The sequence below is a fragment of the Channa argus genome, chromosome 2, assembly GCF_033026475.1.
Source record: "Channa argus isolate prfri chromosome 2, Channa argus male v1.0, whole genome shotgun sequence".
NCBI classification, from domain to species: Eukaryota; Metazoa; Chordata; class Actinopteri; order Anabantiformes; family Channidae; genus Channa; species Channa argus.
Window position 1 is genome coordinate 18,978,672 of NC_090198.1, and position 20,198 is coordinate 18,998,869.

The following is a 20,198-nucleotide window of genomic DNA, read 5'->3' on the forward strand; positions in this document are numbered from 1 at the left end:
AAGAACTCCTGGCAATGAATCACATCATTGCTTAAATATGTCATTTATGTTCTTCTTTTAACAATGAGAGTCAATATGGCAGATAAAGACCACAAGCTATTAAGGTAAATTTAATTATCTGCCCCACTAATTTATTTGTTCTTTCATGAGATTTATCACAGAGGTGTGTGTGTCTGTGTGTGTGTGTGTGTGTGTGGGTGTGTGTGTGTGTGTGTGCGTGCGTGTTCATATTCTGCATGCATGTGAGTGAAATTTAATTAATCTCTGTACATATTGTGTTTATTGGCTTGTACTCACATTGAACTGAATGATAATTGTTCTAGAGGAGGAATTTTAAGAGGAGATTATGTCAAGTATAAGTTTCTAACTCTGCTTTTACCTCTAACCTGAACATGATGATGCTTTGGCAAACTTCCTTTTTCATCTAATGTTTAAATTTAGAGTTGACAATATGCGTCAGCTGAAGAGAATGCTGTCAAAATGACATTGTGGTAAAGCTCAGTTAATGATGCCATACCTAATTGATATTGGAGCAAAGGATCAATGGTGCACCTCCGCCAAAGGAGAACAGCTTCAGCAGTAAGAAGTTTGTCCCCAAGGTCATATTCTGTTACTGTAATATTGACCTTCCTGTTCCCTCCTGACATTCTGTCCAAATCACATCCTGTTGTTATCGTACAGCCATTTAGCTATCTGCCTTCTTCATCCAATACATCCTCTCAGTGATGGCCTCTGTGGCAACTTTTCAAAGTCTAACAATAAAATCACTCTAGCAGTGACAGTAACAGACCCAAGCAACTTATACTTCAGGAATAAATGAAAATACTCAATTTGCCCACTATAAGCAATAATGTAGGCGTAATGAGGTCTTCAGTTTTAAAACCATTTAAATTTGTCTGCATATGTGAACACACATTGATGAAAACATGAAATGTTAAACTATCTAAGGAACCTTTGCATTAAGTAATGAAACAGCTAAGGCCTGTGTAAATAAAATTAAACATACTATACCTAATGAAAGAACCAAAAGCACAAAGGCAAAAATTCTGAGACTATATTTGACAAACACCAAAACAGTGAGTAGAACCAAAAAATGAAAAGATAAATAAGTGAAATACAAATAAAATAAGAAAATGATTCATAATAAAATAAAAATACATGAAGCTGATAAAAGTTTAAAATCTGACAATAAGTTAAACTGAAAAAAAATGGACTGAGCTAAGAGGAAAGTAGTGAATTATTAAGTATACAAGGTGCAGGATGTAAACAAAATGAAATATAATATTTCAAAGTGACAGTTCTGGGATTAATGAGGGGAATGTAACAGATACTGTAAGTAAGCGAAGGCGTAACAGTAGATGATTTAAAGAGGCCATATTATGCATAAATTAGGGCTTATATTTTATTCAGTGATTGAAAGGAGGTTGTTTGATTTTCATTTCACAAAAATGCTTATCTATCTTGTATCTTTATGCTCATCGAGAGGAATGGTTTGTTTCAGCTCCCATGTCTTCAAGCCCCCTCTCCCTGAGTCTACTCTCCTTTGACTGGCCAGTTTGCAGGAGTTTTCCTTGTTGGTGTCTTTTGTGGGCACGGGTACCCAAAACGAAGATCCATTTATTGTCCTCCATGACGATTTTGTGTTACACTGTCAGGTATGTAGAAATGACTGATCACACTCCAGCCAGTAAGGCAAACTTAAACCTGGGCTTTTCACTTACAGGGAGCATGTAAAGAACTAGCCACTTCAAGCTTCAGGTCTTTGACTATGTGAAATATTGACTCCCGACTTTACAGAAGTAATTGTACATATATTACATCAGACCATTGAAAAATAAAAATTTGGCCTAATCTGTTTAGGAGGAAAATAATCATATTTGATTACTGATGTTTATTGACAGTGGTTCTATAACCCCACAGCAGCGATGATGTACAAAGATCCATTCTGTCCAAAAGTCCTGGCAGGTTACACATGATGTTGAAAAAAGTAATCAAATACTTCAGAACTTATGTTTAGGCTAACAAACGTTGTGACATGTAGACAATAGACTGTATATAAGAATTATAATAAAAAATAAATTATTTGGTCTCTGTATTTTATATACTAATTATACTATACTATTATAGTTATACTAATTTTATATATAATTATACTAATTATACTAATTATTTGCAGTGTATTTTTGTTAAAGCACTGTGTAAAACTATGGCCAAACTATGGCTTAGTGTTAATAGTTATTCAGCATCACAGTAGGATGATAGCACATAAGCAGATTGTTATTCTATTTAAGAAGTATTTTTGAAACTTTTAAAAGTATCCAAATAAAAAAATAACATGTTTTACAGGCATGTGTCAACACTACACTAGTGTTGCTCTTGTCAGACAGAAATCTTGTGCATTTGACACCTTACAGAGTTGACAGAAACACCACACTGCTGCATATAACTCTTCTGGTATAATTAGGAGCAAGTTTATACCTCGTCTGTTGTAATCTGCCTCTGCCCTAAGGTCTCACAGGTCTACTCCTCATTTAAACTAAGTATGGTAACTCAAAGCAACATGCAATAGGCTAAAATAATTTTAAACCCATGTGACTATATGAAAATGTTATATATATATATATATATATATATATATATATATATATATATAGAGAGAGAGAGAGAGAGAGAGAGAGAGAGACAGAGAGAGATTGATTGATTGATTGATTGATTGATTATTGCCTTATTTGATATTATTATTAAATTTTTCACTAAAGCTGTTTATATTCAGCACATATTCTATCCCAGCTGTCGGCAGTCACTTTTACATTTAGAGTCCAGGTGGCATTTGCTGAAAGGTCCTCTTGCCTTGTGAGTGTTTTATATATGAGACACTGGATATTTATGAATTGATTCAGCAGTGCCAGTCAGTCTTCTACTTTGCCAGGGGCACTAATTCACATGATGGAATTCATATGTCTACTTCATATTAAGTTTCCTCTGTTGCTTATTGACCTTTTCATCTAGCATTTTCCCTCACTGATGCCAGCTAGCACCTTCACAGGAGCTGTCTGGAACCATTATTTCGCTGCTTTCTGTTCAGCTTCGGGTGAGAAACACTCGAACACTTAACACACTGCTTATTTTTGAGGTGACTGGGGAGTAGGGTTTGAAAGTGAAGGAGAAGTAGCAGTCGAGGTGTTGGGTGCTATCACAGGTTTCTTAAATCGAATAATGCAGGGTAATTACTGTTTGTGTGTCCTTGTCTGAATCGTGCTAATTTTTTAGGGGATCAGGGTTAGATGTTGTCATTTCTTGCAGGTTTCAAAGGAGGAATAAAATTTACAGATTGTGAATTAAACAGGAGGATATGTGTCAGAATTAACATTAACTCATAGCAAGTAATCCCCACAAGACATTGTTCATAAAGTATGTACAGCATTAAAAGCTCACATTGTGTAGCATTGTTTTCTCAAAGCAGACACAGGGTGGATACAGGCTGAAGGATGGAAAATATCTTATCGCTATGCCATATCCACATAGATAGGCATAGATACTGTAGATATCTGATCCTAACGGCTAATTCACAATGTGAATTTCATGTAGAGCAACTTTGGCTTTTGTTTATTTGCAAAGCTTTTTATATCAGTGATCAAATCAAAGTCATCAACCATGTTAGTTTTGATGTACTGTATGTTCATATTTCCAACCACTGTTTCTCTCATGTTTCTTTTATGCAATCACACAGTCGTCCTTTCAAACAGCTCTCTCTCTCTCTCTCACACACACACACACATGCACACAGTCACACACAAACACATATTAAATTTGCCGTACCTTCTCCAGCATTAGCACAAATGAAAGGAGGACCCTTGTCCTTTAACAATAGAATATGATGAATACCTTCTCTTCTTCATGTTGAAAAGACCTCCTCTCCATTTGCCCTTTTAGTCAGCTCAATACCGAACAGTACTTGATTAAATCCCATTAGCACATATATTTGGATCAAGGACCTTGATTAAAATACAGAAATATGCTTTTCCTATCTAGTGCAACTCTGAAATCTCACTTTGCCTGAGACAAACATCTAAATAAGTGGTTGACTAAATTATCCACCGAAAGTGTATGTGACATATAAAGTGTATTTGTTCAGCCTGTATTTTTAGCTAGCTTTTGTTTGCATTGCGTGCTTGCTGCTACTCTTTATCTACCACAGACCATCACCAAATTAACAGTTCACATTTTGTCAAAGTTCATACAACAAGTTGTGTGATCTGTAAAGTTCAGAGAGACTATGGTTGTTGGTGATTGATACATAGATGAGGGCAGGCTGTTATTTGCTTAAAGGTATGCAGTGGGTTTGAAGGAAACTCATGCTACTGGGTCAAATGAGATTGTGCTTCATGTAGCCACTGCAGTCCTCGAAATGGTGTTTTTAGTAAAGTTCCATCCTTTTAATTAATATGTGCCTTGAGGCTAGTTAGATACAAACAGAAGAAAACCTCAGTGAATACCAATGGTCGGCTGAATCCAGTTTGGGGTAAAACATTCCCTCTGTGGTCAAAATGAAAATTAATTTCATCAAGTCCCCCTCAAATAATAAATAATTCCATGAATAATTTATCTTGATGTATTTAAATTAATTCTTTTTGGCACTGGATTTTTGTACACATGACACGCTAATATTTCCATACCAGTTCATTTCAAAAATCCAAGATCGTGAGAAAACTACAAACATGAACTATCTATCGAATTATGTTCATTGCATATTAAAAAAAAGAACAAAACAAAACTTAATATGGCCTGAATGTGTCCTGAATGAACATTTAGAAGGAGTGTAGTCTGAGAAACTTTAATCCTTAGACAGCAATTAATGAGAGGAGTCACGAAAGGATACATATGTACTTCTACAATTAAACAGTGATGATGGAATAGTTTCCTGAGATGAATGTGTCATTAGCTATAATGGTCTATCATTTCGTATTGAAAAAGCAGTAAAAATGACATTAAAAAGCCATTTCAAAGCACTAATGCTTTAAACGTGAGTCAGCTCCAAAAGGTTTGTTTACTGTTCTTCTTGGGAAACTAAACACCACCAGGGAGGTCAAATCAGCCACTGCCAGTGTATGTTCCACTGTCAGCATTTGCCAAGTAATTGCCATAAATGACAAATTAAGCAATTCTGATTTGACTGAGCAAATGGGAAGCATACAATATATTTCTCCAACTACAGGCCAGTGTTGAAGAGACTTCAAATTGGCCTCTGAATGTGAATCTAGCTGAAGGGTGGAGCGCTACATCTTATCTGAGAAGCATTAGTGCACATAATTTCAACCGCCAATTTATTTGGCTCTGAGCAATTGGGGGAAAAAACTGCATGAACTGTCGTCTTATGCGGGACCAAAATGTGAACTAATGTGATCAAGAGTCCTTTGCCCAAAGCAAAATTGAAACTCAATGTGCATGTGTATGCTTGGGTTTGGGATCCATTGGCATCTGTGCATTTAACACCACAGAAGGCAATTGACAAAGCCCATTTTTATCTCTTCCAAAAGGAAGCACTGTGAAAGTAAACAATGCAATCCTATTTGACATGGCGAAATTGGCCGCGTAGTAACTTGAGAGAAGAAAGTATCAGGTGTGGGAGGTTATCTCTAGAGAGAAGTGAAATTAAATCAAAGCCATGACTACCTATTCTTCAAACAACTCATACAAGGACAAGGGCAAACAGTATTAGTAATTGCTTTTTTATTTGATCTTTTCAACTTTTTTTCAGATAGATCACAATGAACACAGCCTTTAGACAATAGCAGTTGAAATTATCCATACAAATGAATGTCTCTGGTCTTTTCACCAGTTGCCCATTGTAGCGTGGAGCCCTATGATATCAGTGTGGGCTTAGGGGTGAGGGGACGACATTGACAAACATCGGGTGCTTGTTTTAACTAACCAAAATGTTGTCTTTATATGTGTGTGAAGGAGTGCCTGTCTGAGTCTGTGAGCACCTGCATTAGTGTGAGTCAGAGACCAGAGGCCGTAAGCCACATTCAGTAAGGCCCTGTCCTAATCACTTGGTAGAACCAACAGTCTCAAGTGGGCAAAAATAACCCACTCTAGATTTGAGTAATGCACTGCCAACAGCGTATGATGCCAACAGTGTGTAATTATACAATAATGAGAGGCCTTACATTATGCTCCATCTCCAACTATGTGTTGATCTCAGCAGCAGCCTCTGCTCTATTAGACAGCAAATAGCCTGAGAGAGGGGCCATGGCTTTAAAGAATACCTTCCATCCACTGGACCCAGCTCATTTCCTGCCCACAGTTTGAGTGTACGGACAGTGGCCGGGCCAGGGGGCCACCATTAGAGGGGACAGCGCTTAAAATGTGCCTGAACTGTGACAGTGACTGGTTTCTGGCAGCAAGAATTCTGGAGTGACCTGCACTTTTTTTTAATTAACGACAAAATAAATGAGACCAGAGCAACAGAGTTTTAATGTGAGCTGGAATTAAATTTATAGCAAACAGGAAACAGAAATAAATGAGATGAAAGGAATTGTTTTGTCAAATCGTGAGGGAACGAAAGTGAATCAAGCACACAAACACACACATGCATAGAGTGTAGAGAATGCTTGATCCAGCATGAAGACTGAGCACAATGAGATAAAATGAAAATAAACCATGAAGACAAGTGTGGAAATGTCACATTTGTCTGGTTAGTGCTCTGCCCTCTCTTTCAGCCTTTACTTTAACTTTAAGAGGCTATGCATTTAAATAAAAGGCAGTGTGTTGCTGAAGTGCCCGGGTGTTTGTGTGTCTGCTATGTGTATACATGTATGCGTATCAGCATGTTGTTAGGATCACAGTTGCAGTGGATACTTTGAACAGCGCATGTAAACAGTTTATACTGTTGGTATGATGCAAGTGTCAGGCTCGCTTGATTTATCCAGATCGTGAGAGATAAAAAAATATCAAATCATTATTTAAAAATAACCAAAACATTTCCTGACTGCATCAAATCCTCCAAGCCCTTCTCTAAAAAAACAAAACAAAAGAAAAAAAAAGCCTCTGCCATCTCCCAGAATAAGAGCACGGGTAAACCAAAACCAAATACTTCACAGACGAAAGAGAGGAGGAAAGACAAGTCACTTAGTTCCTCTGAGGCGATAAGCAAACAGATGAAGAGCAGAAAAGTAAGCAAATGAAAGTGAAATTTAAAAAAAAACATGGCAGGTAGAGAAAAGATACAGCAGAATGGCAGAATGACAGGAGAGTGTCCAAACATGTACCTCAATTAAGAGAGCGAAGCAAGAAGAAAAATATCGAAATACTCAGATGTGACATGTCTGCAGGACAGAATGTGTCATATCTGCTGTCAAGCTTCCAGCTCAGCTTAGAAGCGTTTCATACAGTAAACGCACCAGGAGCCATATTAATGTACTGTAAGTCACTGTTCCCTCTAATGGCTGCATTTTACATAGATTTGGTGATTGTGGTCACATTTTCCAAAACACATCTAGTCTAATAGCCTAATGTTCTGCGTATTTTACTGTCAGAGAATAATAGAAAAAGCACATCCCATTATTATTTCAGAGAGTGGCCGAAATGTGCCAAAATTTTCAAAAATAAATGTCTGTATAATTTTTTTTTTAAGAAAGCCTGAATGTGAAGACACTGGGTTGTATAAACCATCTACCTAAAGAGCAAAGACATCAAATCCAAAGTAACTTCAGATAGACTTTCAGATGTCAAGTTTCTCTGCAAAGTATGAGAATTCGAACATGTATCGAGAAGGAGTACATACATAAACAACACAGACTGCTGAAAAAGAACCTCCTTTGGTCCTTCATAGAAAATGCACATTCTGGTGGACCAAGGATTTATAAGCAGTCACAAGCTCCACAGATACAACAAGCTCTCCGCAGAGACAGTAAGGCAGTTTTATGATCACCAAGGAAACCACTCCACTTTCCATATGGCAGGTTTCTTTTTGGAAAGAAAGTAAAAACATAATGAACACAAAATACGCATACTAGATATTGTTAAAGAAAATAGCTGCCCTGTAAAAATCTGCTCAGTAAAAATATTCAAACTGTTATCTTGTGGTTGTTGCTTTTTGTTGTTGGTTTGAATTGTATTTTAGATCAGCCGGCTCATTAAGCTTTCAACAGTTATTGTATTTGATCCAGCTGGATCTCAGGGTAAAAAGAGGCGACATCTCAAAAGCACTGAAGCCAGCCTGCAAAGATGCAGAATAGCGAGGAAAGAAAAAAAAAGATACACCAACAAAAACCCAAACTAAAGCAAACTCACAGAGTTCGACAGCTACTAAGGCAACCTTTGCCAAATACAATATAAGCCCATGTATATTGCAACACAACTATATATTAATTTAATAAAATACACAATATAGCTTTTGTACACATAACAATTTGGCTCAAATGCACAGAAATTGAAGTTAAAATCAATAAAAATATGTCAATTTTTTGATGTAAACACATCTAAATTGGATACATTTACACATATAATGAGATTATGTATAGTGATAATGTGAAGGGACATTTTCTTGTTTATTTATATTTTTGGATATTTGTCTTCAAAACAATGGCAGTGTCCTTTGCAGTTCTTTGAGTTATTACTCCGTCTTGACCTCAACTCCAGGACACTTTTTGCTGAGATTCCTCATTTCTTTTTTTTATTTTTTATTAAAATGTATAAATATTTTGTTAGTATTTGGACACTATACATGGATTCATACATATAGTCATCTATATAATCATATAGATATGTTTTCACAGTTGAGGAAAAATGTCCCTTTTTATACAACTTGTGATTGCCTTAAGGCATAGCCACACACATGGTAATCCACTGTACACAAGGGACTGAAAGCTGATGATGTACATGTATAAGACAATTTCACAGATGTAGTATTAGTGTGTTTGTATGTATTTGTGTGTGTGTGTGTGTGTGTGTGTGTGTGTAGGGGCATCAGTGCATGTGAGTGTTTATGTGCAAAGTGTAGTGCACATTTGTCAAACTGTTGTGTGCAACTACACAGGTCAGCATCATGGACATTAAATAGAAGCGTGAGAGAGACACAGCTTACACATGTGGCTACAAATGACAGGTGAAACATGGTTACACTAGTAATTATTCTCCTTCAGTGGAGCATTTAAGCCCCTCCAATCACGGGTCAACCCCTGTGAACAAACTCCTGATTAACCAATCCCTTCATGTTCAGACACAGGATCCAGTACACATTAAACACCTATATTAAAGTGAGAAAAGATAAAGTTGTGTCTTTCACTGTCCCAAACAGATTAGTTTCCACATCGATTGTCATGTCTGACCATAAATAGTCCTTTTCATTCAGTTTCTGTGGCCATCACACATAACAAAAAACTGCCTACACACACTTAGATATGTAGGATTTCACGAGAGACCATGAACAACACACTTATGAGCTGGTGGGCACTTAGATAATAGCTTGTGAGGTGCCAGAGGCATAAACCTCTGCAATTAGCTTTAAAAAAAATGAGTTTTTAAATTCAGCAGAATTTAGATGTTCCTTTTTCTTGGTAGGGATCTTAGCACCAAAACTGGTGCCAAATGACTGATACAGCAAATGTTCCCATTGTATGTCCAGTGTCAGAACTTTTCCAAAACAAATACAGTAAAAAGAGCTCATGTCATAAGAGCCATTTAACCTTTATGATTTGTTTTGGTAACAGTTTTGGGAGGAGAGTTTCTAGAATAGCATCCTATTCCTCTCTCTACATCCATACTTATTTTTGTTGGTGTTGCAGTCCTTTGTGTCACTTCCTGAGTGTGCCAGTGGCCTCACTTCCTCTGCAGTCTTGCAATAGTTTGTCGATGTCTCTCACCACCTGGCCAGCGTCCATTACGTCACGATTTGCGTTGGGCTCCACATGCTCCAGGACACACTCCATTTCTCCTGCCGCCTCTTGACTGATTCTAGAGCGGGCCTCGGCGAGCACCTTGGCCACTGGGTCTGAGGGAGGCAAAGGCGGGTAGACCCCCTGGTCTCTGCTTTGTTTGGTTGGTGACAGGTATTGACCATCAGGAGGCCCATAGTGGCCAGAGCAGGTGGCAGGAGGCGGCTTGCCCTCAGCCCCGTCAGCTGGGCTTTTGACTGAGGAGCAGGGAGACATGGTGGAGCAGCCCTTGGTAGGACTGTTAGAGGCTGAGGGAACCTCTTGGAGCAGTGGGCTTAGAGCACGTTTTGCCTTCAAGTAGGGCTTGACATTGGCGACCAGGATGGTGTGGTCACGTCTCTCTTTTCCAAATGTACAGAATGTCTTCTTGCCATTGGGGTTGACAGTCTCGTAGGTCTCTGTCTCGGGCACAGACTCCATTCCCGCTGGCACAAACATATTGTTACGGTAGTCAACACCCTCTGCCTGGTTTCCTCCAGCAGGGAACTGGGGCATCCAACAACGGTCAGAATGACCCAGTACTCTGCACTCCTCTGTACAGTTTACACAATCCTCATCTGCAGATAGAGAGAAAGGGAGGGGATGGATGGAGAAGAAAGCGTTATTTATGTCAGGTGTGTGCATAAGACAAAGTAAAGCCACGCAGTGTGAGGGTAACAGAATCATTGTATTACTATGAAACTGAACTGTAAAAAGGGTTGGAGTCGAAACTTAAGGAAGTAGAGCCAAGCCTAATCAAACCATGTGGAAAAGGAAGCACCAGCTACGAATGTCCAATTTTAAACACACATATACATGCACACACACGCACGCACACAAACACACCTATCCAAGGGACTAGGGGACACCTGCTAGCATTTTCCAAAGCTCTGATCAAGGGGATGGCAGAGCATACAGAAAGGATGGAGAGGGAGCGACAGAAAAACAACAACGGTTGAGGTTTGGCAAAGGCATAGTGCTGTTATCATAAATTCATGTCAGTGGGCTTTGAAGCCCTCCCTAGACAGAAAGTCTGTGCCAAATGGCTTGTGCTTCTTCCCTGTGTGTTTGTGCCTGTTTATTTGTGGGCTCCTTGTTGTTGTTGCGTGTGCATGCATGTGTGTATAAGTGTGTGTGTTCCCCTCTTTCATCTCTATTCACAAGGATGCACACTCTGGCTGATTGTGGAAGTGTTTGTGCCTGTGTCAAACAGATCCAGAACTTGGTTAAAAAATAATAATAAAATAAACAGAGGAGCACATTTTTCTCCTCTTGGGCATGAAGTGAAAAATAGGGTGGGAAAAAGGAGAGATAGAGCATCTGTTGTCCCAGAAATGGATTTGTACCATTGGTTGGGTAGTATGTAACCAAAAGAAGACAAAGAGAGACAGGATTCACGAAATTAGTACAAGTAGATCTATGTTTTTCCTCCAAATGCACAGTGTACAGTTATACACTGTAAGTGGTCATTTAAAAACAAATAGAATTTAATTAATGGATTTCAAAACACTGATTGTGTATCTTTCCCTGGTGTTTGTTGTATATATTATTCAAATGAGCTAAAACAGATCATTTGCACAGGATATGTGACACATCTAAAAATGCTGCCTCTACAGGTCACCGTCAATCATTCCAATAAGTAAAGAAGTGTAAATTTCACAAAGTACAGGTTAAACAAATGCAAGGAATCCAATAATGCAGCAGCATTTAACACTGATCTCTGGTAAAATCCAAAGGTTGCTTGCACAGGCTTCTAAACAAATGCAGCAGCTCTGGCTAATTTGCATATCGGTTTTGAGAGATGCGATGCATCTCTGCCTGTTTGTGGAAGGAAATGCTGCAGACAAACAACTAACTTCTCGCAATGTGAGGCTCACTTGTTTGCTAAAAGGCAAGGAAGACAAACTGCAACAGAACTGAGGCAGCTTTTGTTTGTTAAGAGGAATTAAGAGAGTCTATTTATATGAGCTCAATTTTTTTCCTCAATTTTTTGGTATAGTTTATACACCTCCATGAAATTGTGAGTAGCACAAGTGGCAGAAAGTATATTTTAGACCAAAACAGTCATATTCATGATTTTATAATTACCAGAAAATTGTGTTTTGTCACCAGTCATGAATGTAATATCATAATCATGTTCTGAACATTTATCCTCATATTCTGAGTGTGTGACTCAAAAAACACTTCATTATATGTCCGAGTAACAACTGTTTTCCGATTTGAAGTCTGAAACTAAAGTTTTGAGTGTTAACACAGGGACTAAATATGTTTATATAGCTTTAGTTTTAAAGGTAACTTTTAAAAGGATGTTAGATCGAGGCTACTAAAAGCTGTACAGCTATTTCACTATTATTCCCAACTAAACGTGAGAAGACAACAACATCACTGTTAGGAGCTGTAAAGCCACCCCATTAATTCCATTATGGAATGCATGGACCTTTACAGCAGGGTGAGAGTGCTGCTTAAAAGACCACAAACTTAGGACTAATACAATCTTTCGTTGATGCGAATGAGCGGGCAGAGTGGATGTGCTTGAGTGCACTTGGCTGGGCTGTCTTTGCTGTGTTGCGGGTCAGCAGCCTAGATTCCTGAGAGACTGCCCTCCTAAGCTGTAGAGATGAGCTTAACACTTCACAAATGTTTGAAGAAGCCAAACAGCACTGCCAAAGAGAGCCTGACATTTCCCATGTCAAGGCATTCATCTGAAGAGAAAATAAGGTGAGCTGGAAAGCGAAGGCCATACCAGCCTCAGATGGGCTACATTTAAATTGTCTCTGTGTGTGTGTGTGTGTGTGTGTGTGTGTGTGTGTTAGTGGGGCTGGGGGTCTGAGAATGCATCTTTACACACGGAGAAGCATTTGAGTGTGTGCCTATGTTTCTGTGTTTGTGCAAGAGTGATTTGAGATTTGAGTATGTAAATATAGACTATATGTCAAATAGCAAAGATCGATGATTTCGTCGAAAGCTTGTACATAAATAACACAGGCCTGAATACAGTTTCCAACCACAACAGGCTATTGCTGCAATCCATCACCAAGCCACAAAACATGGACCCTGCATGTAACCAAGCCTAACAGGTAGAGAACCACTCGCCCAGCTTGTCCCTGCTCGCACGCATTTCAGACACACACAATTAACTCTGCCCCTACAATGTCTTTATGCTCTCAGAGGTGACTGTCCATTCAGCGGGTGCATATTAAAGCATAAATAATCCATGCAGACACATTTCCTTCTATTTAGTTGGAGGAAACCTCTGATAGATTATTCATGTGTCAGCTGCACGTTCAACCTTGAGGCATCCTCCTCATATCTATGGCTAACAATATGACATATGAGAGCAAGGGTGACATTCAACCCCCACCCACCCCCTGCTGTCTCTCTCTCTCTCCCTCTCTCACTCTCATTACCATGGCTCCACTAGCTCTCTGGGATGGGCAACAGAAGCCTACACCAAGGACACATTTGCCTGTGATGATTTGGCTACCAGGGGTGTGCTCAGTTGTTTCCTCTCCAGCTTCCCTTTCAGTGCCGTGTCATTCATCTCCCTCATTGATTTGTAAATACACGATGAAGAAGGCACTGCTGCCCACCAACTGGCCGGCTTAGCTTTTCTGTGGGGAGTTTGCATGTTTTTCTATTGTCTGCATGGGTTAGATTAGGTTAACTGTTGACTCTAAATGGATCATAGGTGTGAGCGTGAACCTTTTTCTGTCTACATGAGAGCCCTGTGATAGACTGACAATCTATTCACGGCATACGCCATGTCTCAGCCAATAACAGCTGGGGTCAGCTTGAGCTACCCTGTGAGCCCTAACAGTACGAGTCCTTCACATATTGGATAGATGGCTGATGATGAAGAAATACACAAGCAAACTGCAAAAATGCACAGTAAAGTATATATAAAAAAAAGAATAATGGTAAATAATCTTACCATTTTACCTAAATTAACTTTAGTTTGTCTAAATCACCTTAAACGTGCTGTTGAATCGCATTCTGCTTTCATCTATCAGATGAAATTCCACTTCTTTTTTTAATATAAAAACTTCAACATAGCGTGAACATTGAGATATCAATCTGTGTTTACAACAGGGACACAGCATTCGCTCTTTTATCACATTTGCAACTTGGGCACTGATACTGTGTGTCTGAAGAAAAAAAAAGTCCTTAAATCTCATCTTACATAAAAGCCTTGAAAAGGACGGTACATTTTATAACCACATTGGCCCTGAACCAAATGGGAACAAATGAAAAAGACAGGGGGCGATGCAATGACAGGCAGCAGTTTAGATTACTCGGTACAAAGCGTGACCAAAGCATCTTAGACATCTGGAAGAAAAGAGCTTCATTTAGAAGTGTCACTGAAACTCTGATCGAAGTTCCCAGTCAGGATACAGGCAGAGTTAGTGTTTTATCTATGTTGCCCTGTTCAAGACACTTGACCTGAATCCCTTATTGAAATCAGATATTTATTACACCTCTATTGCCAACAAAAAGTTTAATTAACTCCACGCAGTCTTTGTGTTTGCTTCTTTAGGATGCTTTTTTAAACATCAAGCGGGCAGAGCTATCTTACTACTTCTGGCAGGGTTAATTGCCTTGCTTTGGGGCAGAATAGCAAGACTGGTTAACAATGAGCAAGATAGAACAGCTATGTAGCTGCAAGTTATCTTTACTGCTAGAAACTCATGAAACAGATATAACAATGGCAAAACAGCTGTAAGAAACGTTTGGAGCAAAAGCAAAAGGACACACCGTGTCAAAGAAATTGTTACCAATTCAGAAATGCTCTAATTGCACAACACTGAAAAACACAGTAAAAAAGTAAACGATTCTGGTTTTCTGTAGTTTGACTGCATCACATCCTGTAACACTACTAGGTAGTGTTACAGGATACAGTGAAAGATGAATTAAGATTTTAGAATAATACTAAAAATCAGTCCAACATCTATCTATTTAAAGCAAGTGAATAAAGACAGTTGCATTATTAATTCAATTTAAAAACAGAGTAAAACAACTAAAATATCATAAATAGTGACTTCCGAACATAGCATTAGAGTGTTGATGATTGAACTGTAAACTGATTTTGTTTGTGCTTCTGTTAACCCAGCCTCATTAAAAGACGCCTTCACTGATTTTGAACTTGCTTCTTTTTGTTCTAGTTTGGGTAGTAGATGTACACAAATGTCATTAAACGTACCATTTACTTCCCCATTTTAAAATATCTCTCTACGAGCTGAAAAATGCATCCATATGACATCACTTGGAGGAACCTTCAGTTCAGTACATTTACATCCTAAACTAAAGACATAAAGAGCAAGTTGAAAAATTATGAAGTTGCCATATTATATAAATTGAGAAGACAAAATAAAAGAAACACCTGCATGCCAATATGTTACATATAATGTAGTGTACAGTAATTTGACAGAAAGATTAACTACTTTACATCTTACTACTCCAACTAGCAACAAACAGTTTCAGTAAAACGGAAAAACCTCCACTGTGGAATTAGACTGTTACTTTTAGTTTAGTGGACCACAAAAAACTGCCAATTGACTGGAAACGCTATTCTTCTTAATAATTTATAAGAGATTTTTCTTTCTTTTGGTTTCGAGTCTGACAGTGTTGTCCTCTCTGCTTCCTGTTAGTTGAATGGCCTGATCGTGAAGATCTGGAGCACAAAGTCTTTGCTGTGCGGTTAAGGTGGATTTACAAGAATAGGAAGCTATTATTGGTATCTCATTTTTCAACCTACCCTTTACTAATACTCCTTGAGGAGCACCATGCAAGTGCAGATGCAACAGAAAATTCACAACAAAGACTTAAGTCTTTGAGTCACACACACACACACACATGCACACACAATATCCAGTATCATAACTGCTTGATAGGATTCACAACCCAGTGTCCACCGTAAAATGTCAAGATGGAATGAGGTTGATATTAAAAAACTTCAATAACCCCTATGGGGTGAGAAATAAATGTTGAAGGAAAAATTAAACCCTGTGGACTACTGAATTGTGTGCTATGCTGTCATTAAGCAAGTAATTGTGTACATACAGCCTCATTTTTATCAGCATCTCATGTCATGAGAGTTAGCAGAATCAAGAAAACCTCTTGGAGCTATCTCAGCATCACAGCAACAGTGAAGGTGTTTCTTCTACCGAGCCATAAAAATGCCTTTCATCTCTTTCCAAATTATACACAAATGTCTTTCTGTTTTCCTTCCAGGTAAAAAGCCTTGTATTTAATTAACACATTATTAAAGAGGAGCACAGGACACTTAAAATCAGACAAGAAGGCACTGGGTTCTACTTTAACTAAGACGGGATGTATCTGTTCACAATCCCTAAAATCCGGAGTTGTTTTTTCTCCTCTCCTCAATTTAATTTTTCAGCCTTTCAGGGTGGAAGCTTTCAGTATGGTGCATGAAGGATGTGCACCTAAACCTGTGAGTGTAAAAGTGTGCTTGTGTATCAGTGTGTGTCATAAAGCATGGTGTGATTTCCCTAAACACCCTTTTCTCCCTCCAGACGCCTGCCCCCCTGGCCCTACATGCCCATCCCTCCTCGCTTTATTACCCAGCCCTGTGATTAATGTCCCTCTGTCACACACTGCGTTTCCTGGAGAGGGAGGGAAGAATCTAGAGAGAGTTGTACACACACGCTATTGCAAAGCAGCAGCAAAGTGAACACAGTACAAATTCAATGTGGTGAAGCTCTTCCAAAGTTCAAAAATAACGTGCAAGAAAAAACAGAAACACGTTAGAAACATTTAACAGTTTAGCTCCCATCACAGTGCGTGGCAAATCATTTTATCATCATGCACACCTGTGTAGTCATTAGACAGACCTGTGGGTCCTAAAGAAGTCTATGAGATTGGAGAATGAGCCAAGATTATCTGTGTGCGTGCATGTGTGTTAAGGTTGCGTTATGGTGAGCATCCCCCACCCCACCAAAGGTGGACAGGAGGAATGGCAGCTGACGAATTGTGCAGAGCATCTGTGACAGACCATGACTGCACCTGTTCACCTGAGGGAGCTCACAGTGTGTGTTTGTGTGTGCATGTGTGCGTGTTATTGTGTTTTTAATCTCCTTGCCTACTGCTATCAAACCCAGATGATCCAGGCACCTCCAGCCACCCCCGAACCAATCAGGGTGTCTAAATATTTGAATTGCACAGATGAGAGAGTCTTCACTCTGACTGGGCCTAATGTTTAGTAAATTTCTTATGACTTCTCAGGCCGCCAGTACAGCAAACAACAGCAGTTCAACTTGGGCTTTTGCTGCTTTGCTGATTTAAGAAATCTGTTGTTCTGCTCGTTCTTTACGTATAAAAAATAAATAAAAAAATCTATCTTTCTACCCACCTACATATCTACCTACCTACCTACCTACCTACCTATCTATCTATCTATCTATCTATCTATATATATATATATATATATATATATATACACACACACACACACACACACACACACACACACACACACACACACACACAGTCATTTTTGTTAGGGCTGTTGTCATATGAAATGTTCCATTTTTTATTCTGCTGTGAATTTGGTTTTAGTATTATGCATTTCTCAGCACCTCACACATGAGTTCATACTCTCCTTACGCACCATTGTTATGGTGGAAATGAGAATATTACTCAAGTGTTTTGCTGCATCTAATACTATGCCTCTAAAAAAGGCATTATGCTGAGAAAGCAGTTTATTCTCTACAGTTGACCGGTTTGTTTTGCCAACATTGTTTCTTAAGGTTGCAATGCAATAGTGTTTCCATGAAACTGCTGTTTCGGTGTATTCTCCACAGTGCGATGTGGGACCAGTATTTTTTACCGGCCTACTGCTCTGCTTGAATGCTCTAAACAATATTAAATGGTGCCCATGATGTGATTGACAATGGTAATTCAGATTTTGAAAAATAACTTACCTTTTTTTCAATTTTTTTCTTTTAACTCTCATTATTTGACACAAGAGCCCACAAACAAATTACAATATCTCACAATATAACTGTACACTTCACAGGAAACCAATTTTATATTATATGATAAATAGTTTTTAGGGGGCTTGGTGGCTCTGTGGTAGAGCATGGGGTTGGGGTGCAGAAGGCCACGGGGTGGAATCCCACCCCACCACCACTTTGGTGGCTGGCCCGAGCCCAGATTAAAAATGTGGGGGTTGCAGCAGGAAGGCGTAAAAGTCATGCCAAAGCAATGTGCGGAACACGTTCCGCTGTGACAACCACTGAAGGGACAAGCCAAAAGCCGCAGATTATACATTTTTTTTACAAGTCACAATTATTAACTCAAAGTTCTACTGCACGTGTGATTGTGTGTTGAGGGAAAAGGTTTGCTTGTTTTTGTAGTGGGTGGCACAATGAGAGAGAGATACTTCTCTCCATTATAAGAGCTTTTATCACATTGGGAAGCAAGAGAATACCGATGCATAGCAGGAAATGCTTGGCAGCATCGGTGGGGTGCCCAGTGGCTGGCCATGCCAAGACTGAATCAAGGACGTATAACTCAGGATCAAACATGGCCTCTCTTCAGGCTTTCCTGCAGAAACTGCAGGCCCCTCCGTCAGCTAATGCCTGGCTAAGTTGTTCAAAGAACACCCTGAGGAGAGTATTTATGCATAGGAGAAGGAGTCATGAAACCCAAGAGGAGGAGGAAGAGGAGCATGAGCTCATATTCAAACAAAAACAAACACACAAAGCCTATTGAATGATGAGCAAGCAGGGCCTGTGTGCTGTGGGTGGAGAGAAAGGTCTGTGGGTTGTGGAGATGAGGGACATCTGGACAGCTGAGGTGTTGTTTTCAAACAGCACTTTCCCTTTAACACAAAGCAGAGAGGGCTATAAAATTCACAATGTGGTCCTTATAAATACACATTTTTACGAGTGACATTCCTGGTTATATAAATGTAAGTATGTTTAGTGTGTGTGTGCATTTGCATGTTTGTCTGTTCCTGTCTAAACGGAGCACAATGCACACTTAGAATCTGCCAGTGTCCATTTTGTCTGCATCTTGAGGGCATATTGATTGTTTTTTTTAAATCAACCTCATTTAAAGTTACACCATCACAATATGAATAGCCTCGCTTTTTCATTCCATATCTTTTCACTACATCCTTGAGACACCCCATCATAATCTCAGTTCTCAGGCTTCTGTTAGATTTCAATGTTAGTGAAGCTCAGCCTTGAGATAACAATGTGAAAAGGAAGAGAGAAAAAGATCTCACGTTTTCTCAGTTATCTGTTGGCAATCAGACCTCCAACTAGAAAAAACAAACAAAAAAAAAAACCAAGAACCTTGACAAACAGGTTCAACAGTAATAAACAGCAATGGGAACCTATCTGATGCCAAAATGTGCTGAGAACAGGTTAACAGATGTTTATCTATAACCGCATCTGTGATGTGTGACAACACTTCAGAAAATTCCCACTGCTGTGTTTGAGCAACCAATTCAGCTAAGTTTAAGTGTTTTTCATTGAGTTTCTTCCATTTCTACATTGTGTGTGTGTGTGTGTGTGTGCGAGCATGCATACAGCACCTTGGAGCATTCATCGTCAGTCAGGGGCACTAAATAAATATTGCAAGGTCAGTCAAGGAAGAACCTTGCTTCAGCCAATCAAAAGCCCTCTGCCTCCTTTGCAACCTGTGACTTAAGACCTTGTATAATTCACATTTCCTCTGGCTATAGCTCACTCTTCAACTGTTCTTCTTCTTCTCTCAGTCCTTAAGTGTTCTAATGGTGGTGCGACTGCAGCACATCAGCCACAGGCAAGCTATTAGATATAGATGTCTGAGATGAACCACCCTTACATCATTCCTGCAGCCATCAATCTATTTATATCTGCAATTAACATGGAAAAGCTATAACCTGAAAGAAAATACATATCAGATGTGCAGCAATATATCTATACTCTGAATATTGAAGTCGGAATAAAAGGAAAAACTGAAATATGCAAATGAACTACAGATAATTACTTAAAATCTGATTACAGACCAGCTAAAGGTTATAAAAAATAACATATACACTTAAATACAGTAGAGATATACAATAAATACTATAATATTTACCTGAAAAGTGATTTATCACATTTGCATCACTTTTAATGGGATGTTGTATGAAAGCAACTTGGTCTCAACATAATATACAGTATAAATAAAGTTGCTTTGCCATAAATAAAACATGCTCTGTGTACTATATTAGCCAATGAATAGATGAACTCCAAGGGTACATTTAGCTAAAGCTGAACAAATGAATGCATG

At 38.9% G+C, this 20,198-nt stretch overlaps 1 protein-coding gene across 5 annotated transcripts in view; it reads right to left on the minus strand.

The window, feature by feature from the left end:
• Window positions 1–5,708: 5,708 nt before the first annotated feature.
• pcdh17 (protocadherin 17) overlaps window positions 5,709–20,198 on the minus strand; it is a 55,705-nt gene continuing 41,215 nt past the window's right edge. For all 5 annotated transcript variants that reach the window (XM_067496149.1, XM_067496148.1, XM_067496146.1 and 2 more), the window contains exon 5: window positions 5,709–10,495. In XM_067496149.1, the coding sequence (XP_067352250.1) occupies window positions 9,798–10,495 (698 nt within the window). In that variant the 3' untranslated portion in view covers window positions 5,709–9,797. The remainder of the gene's footprint in view (window positions 10,496–20,198) is intronic.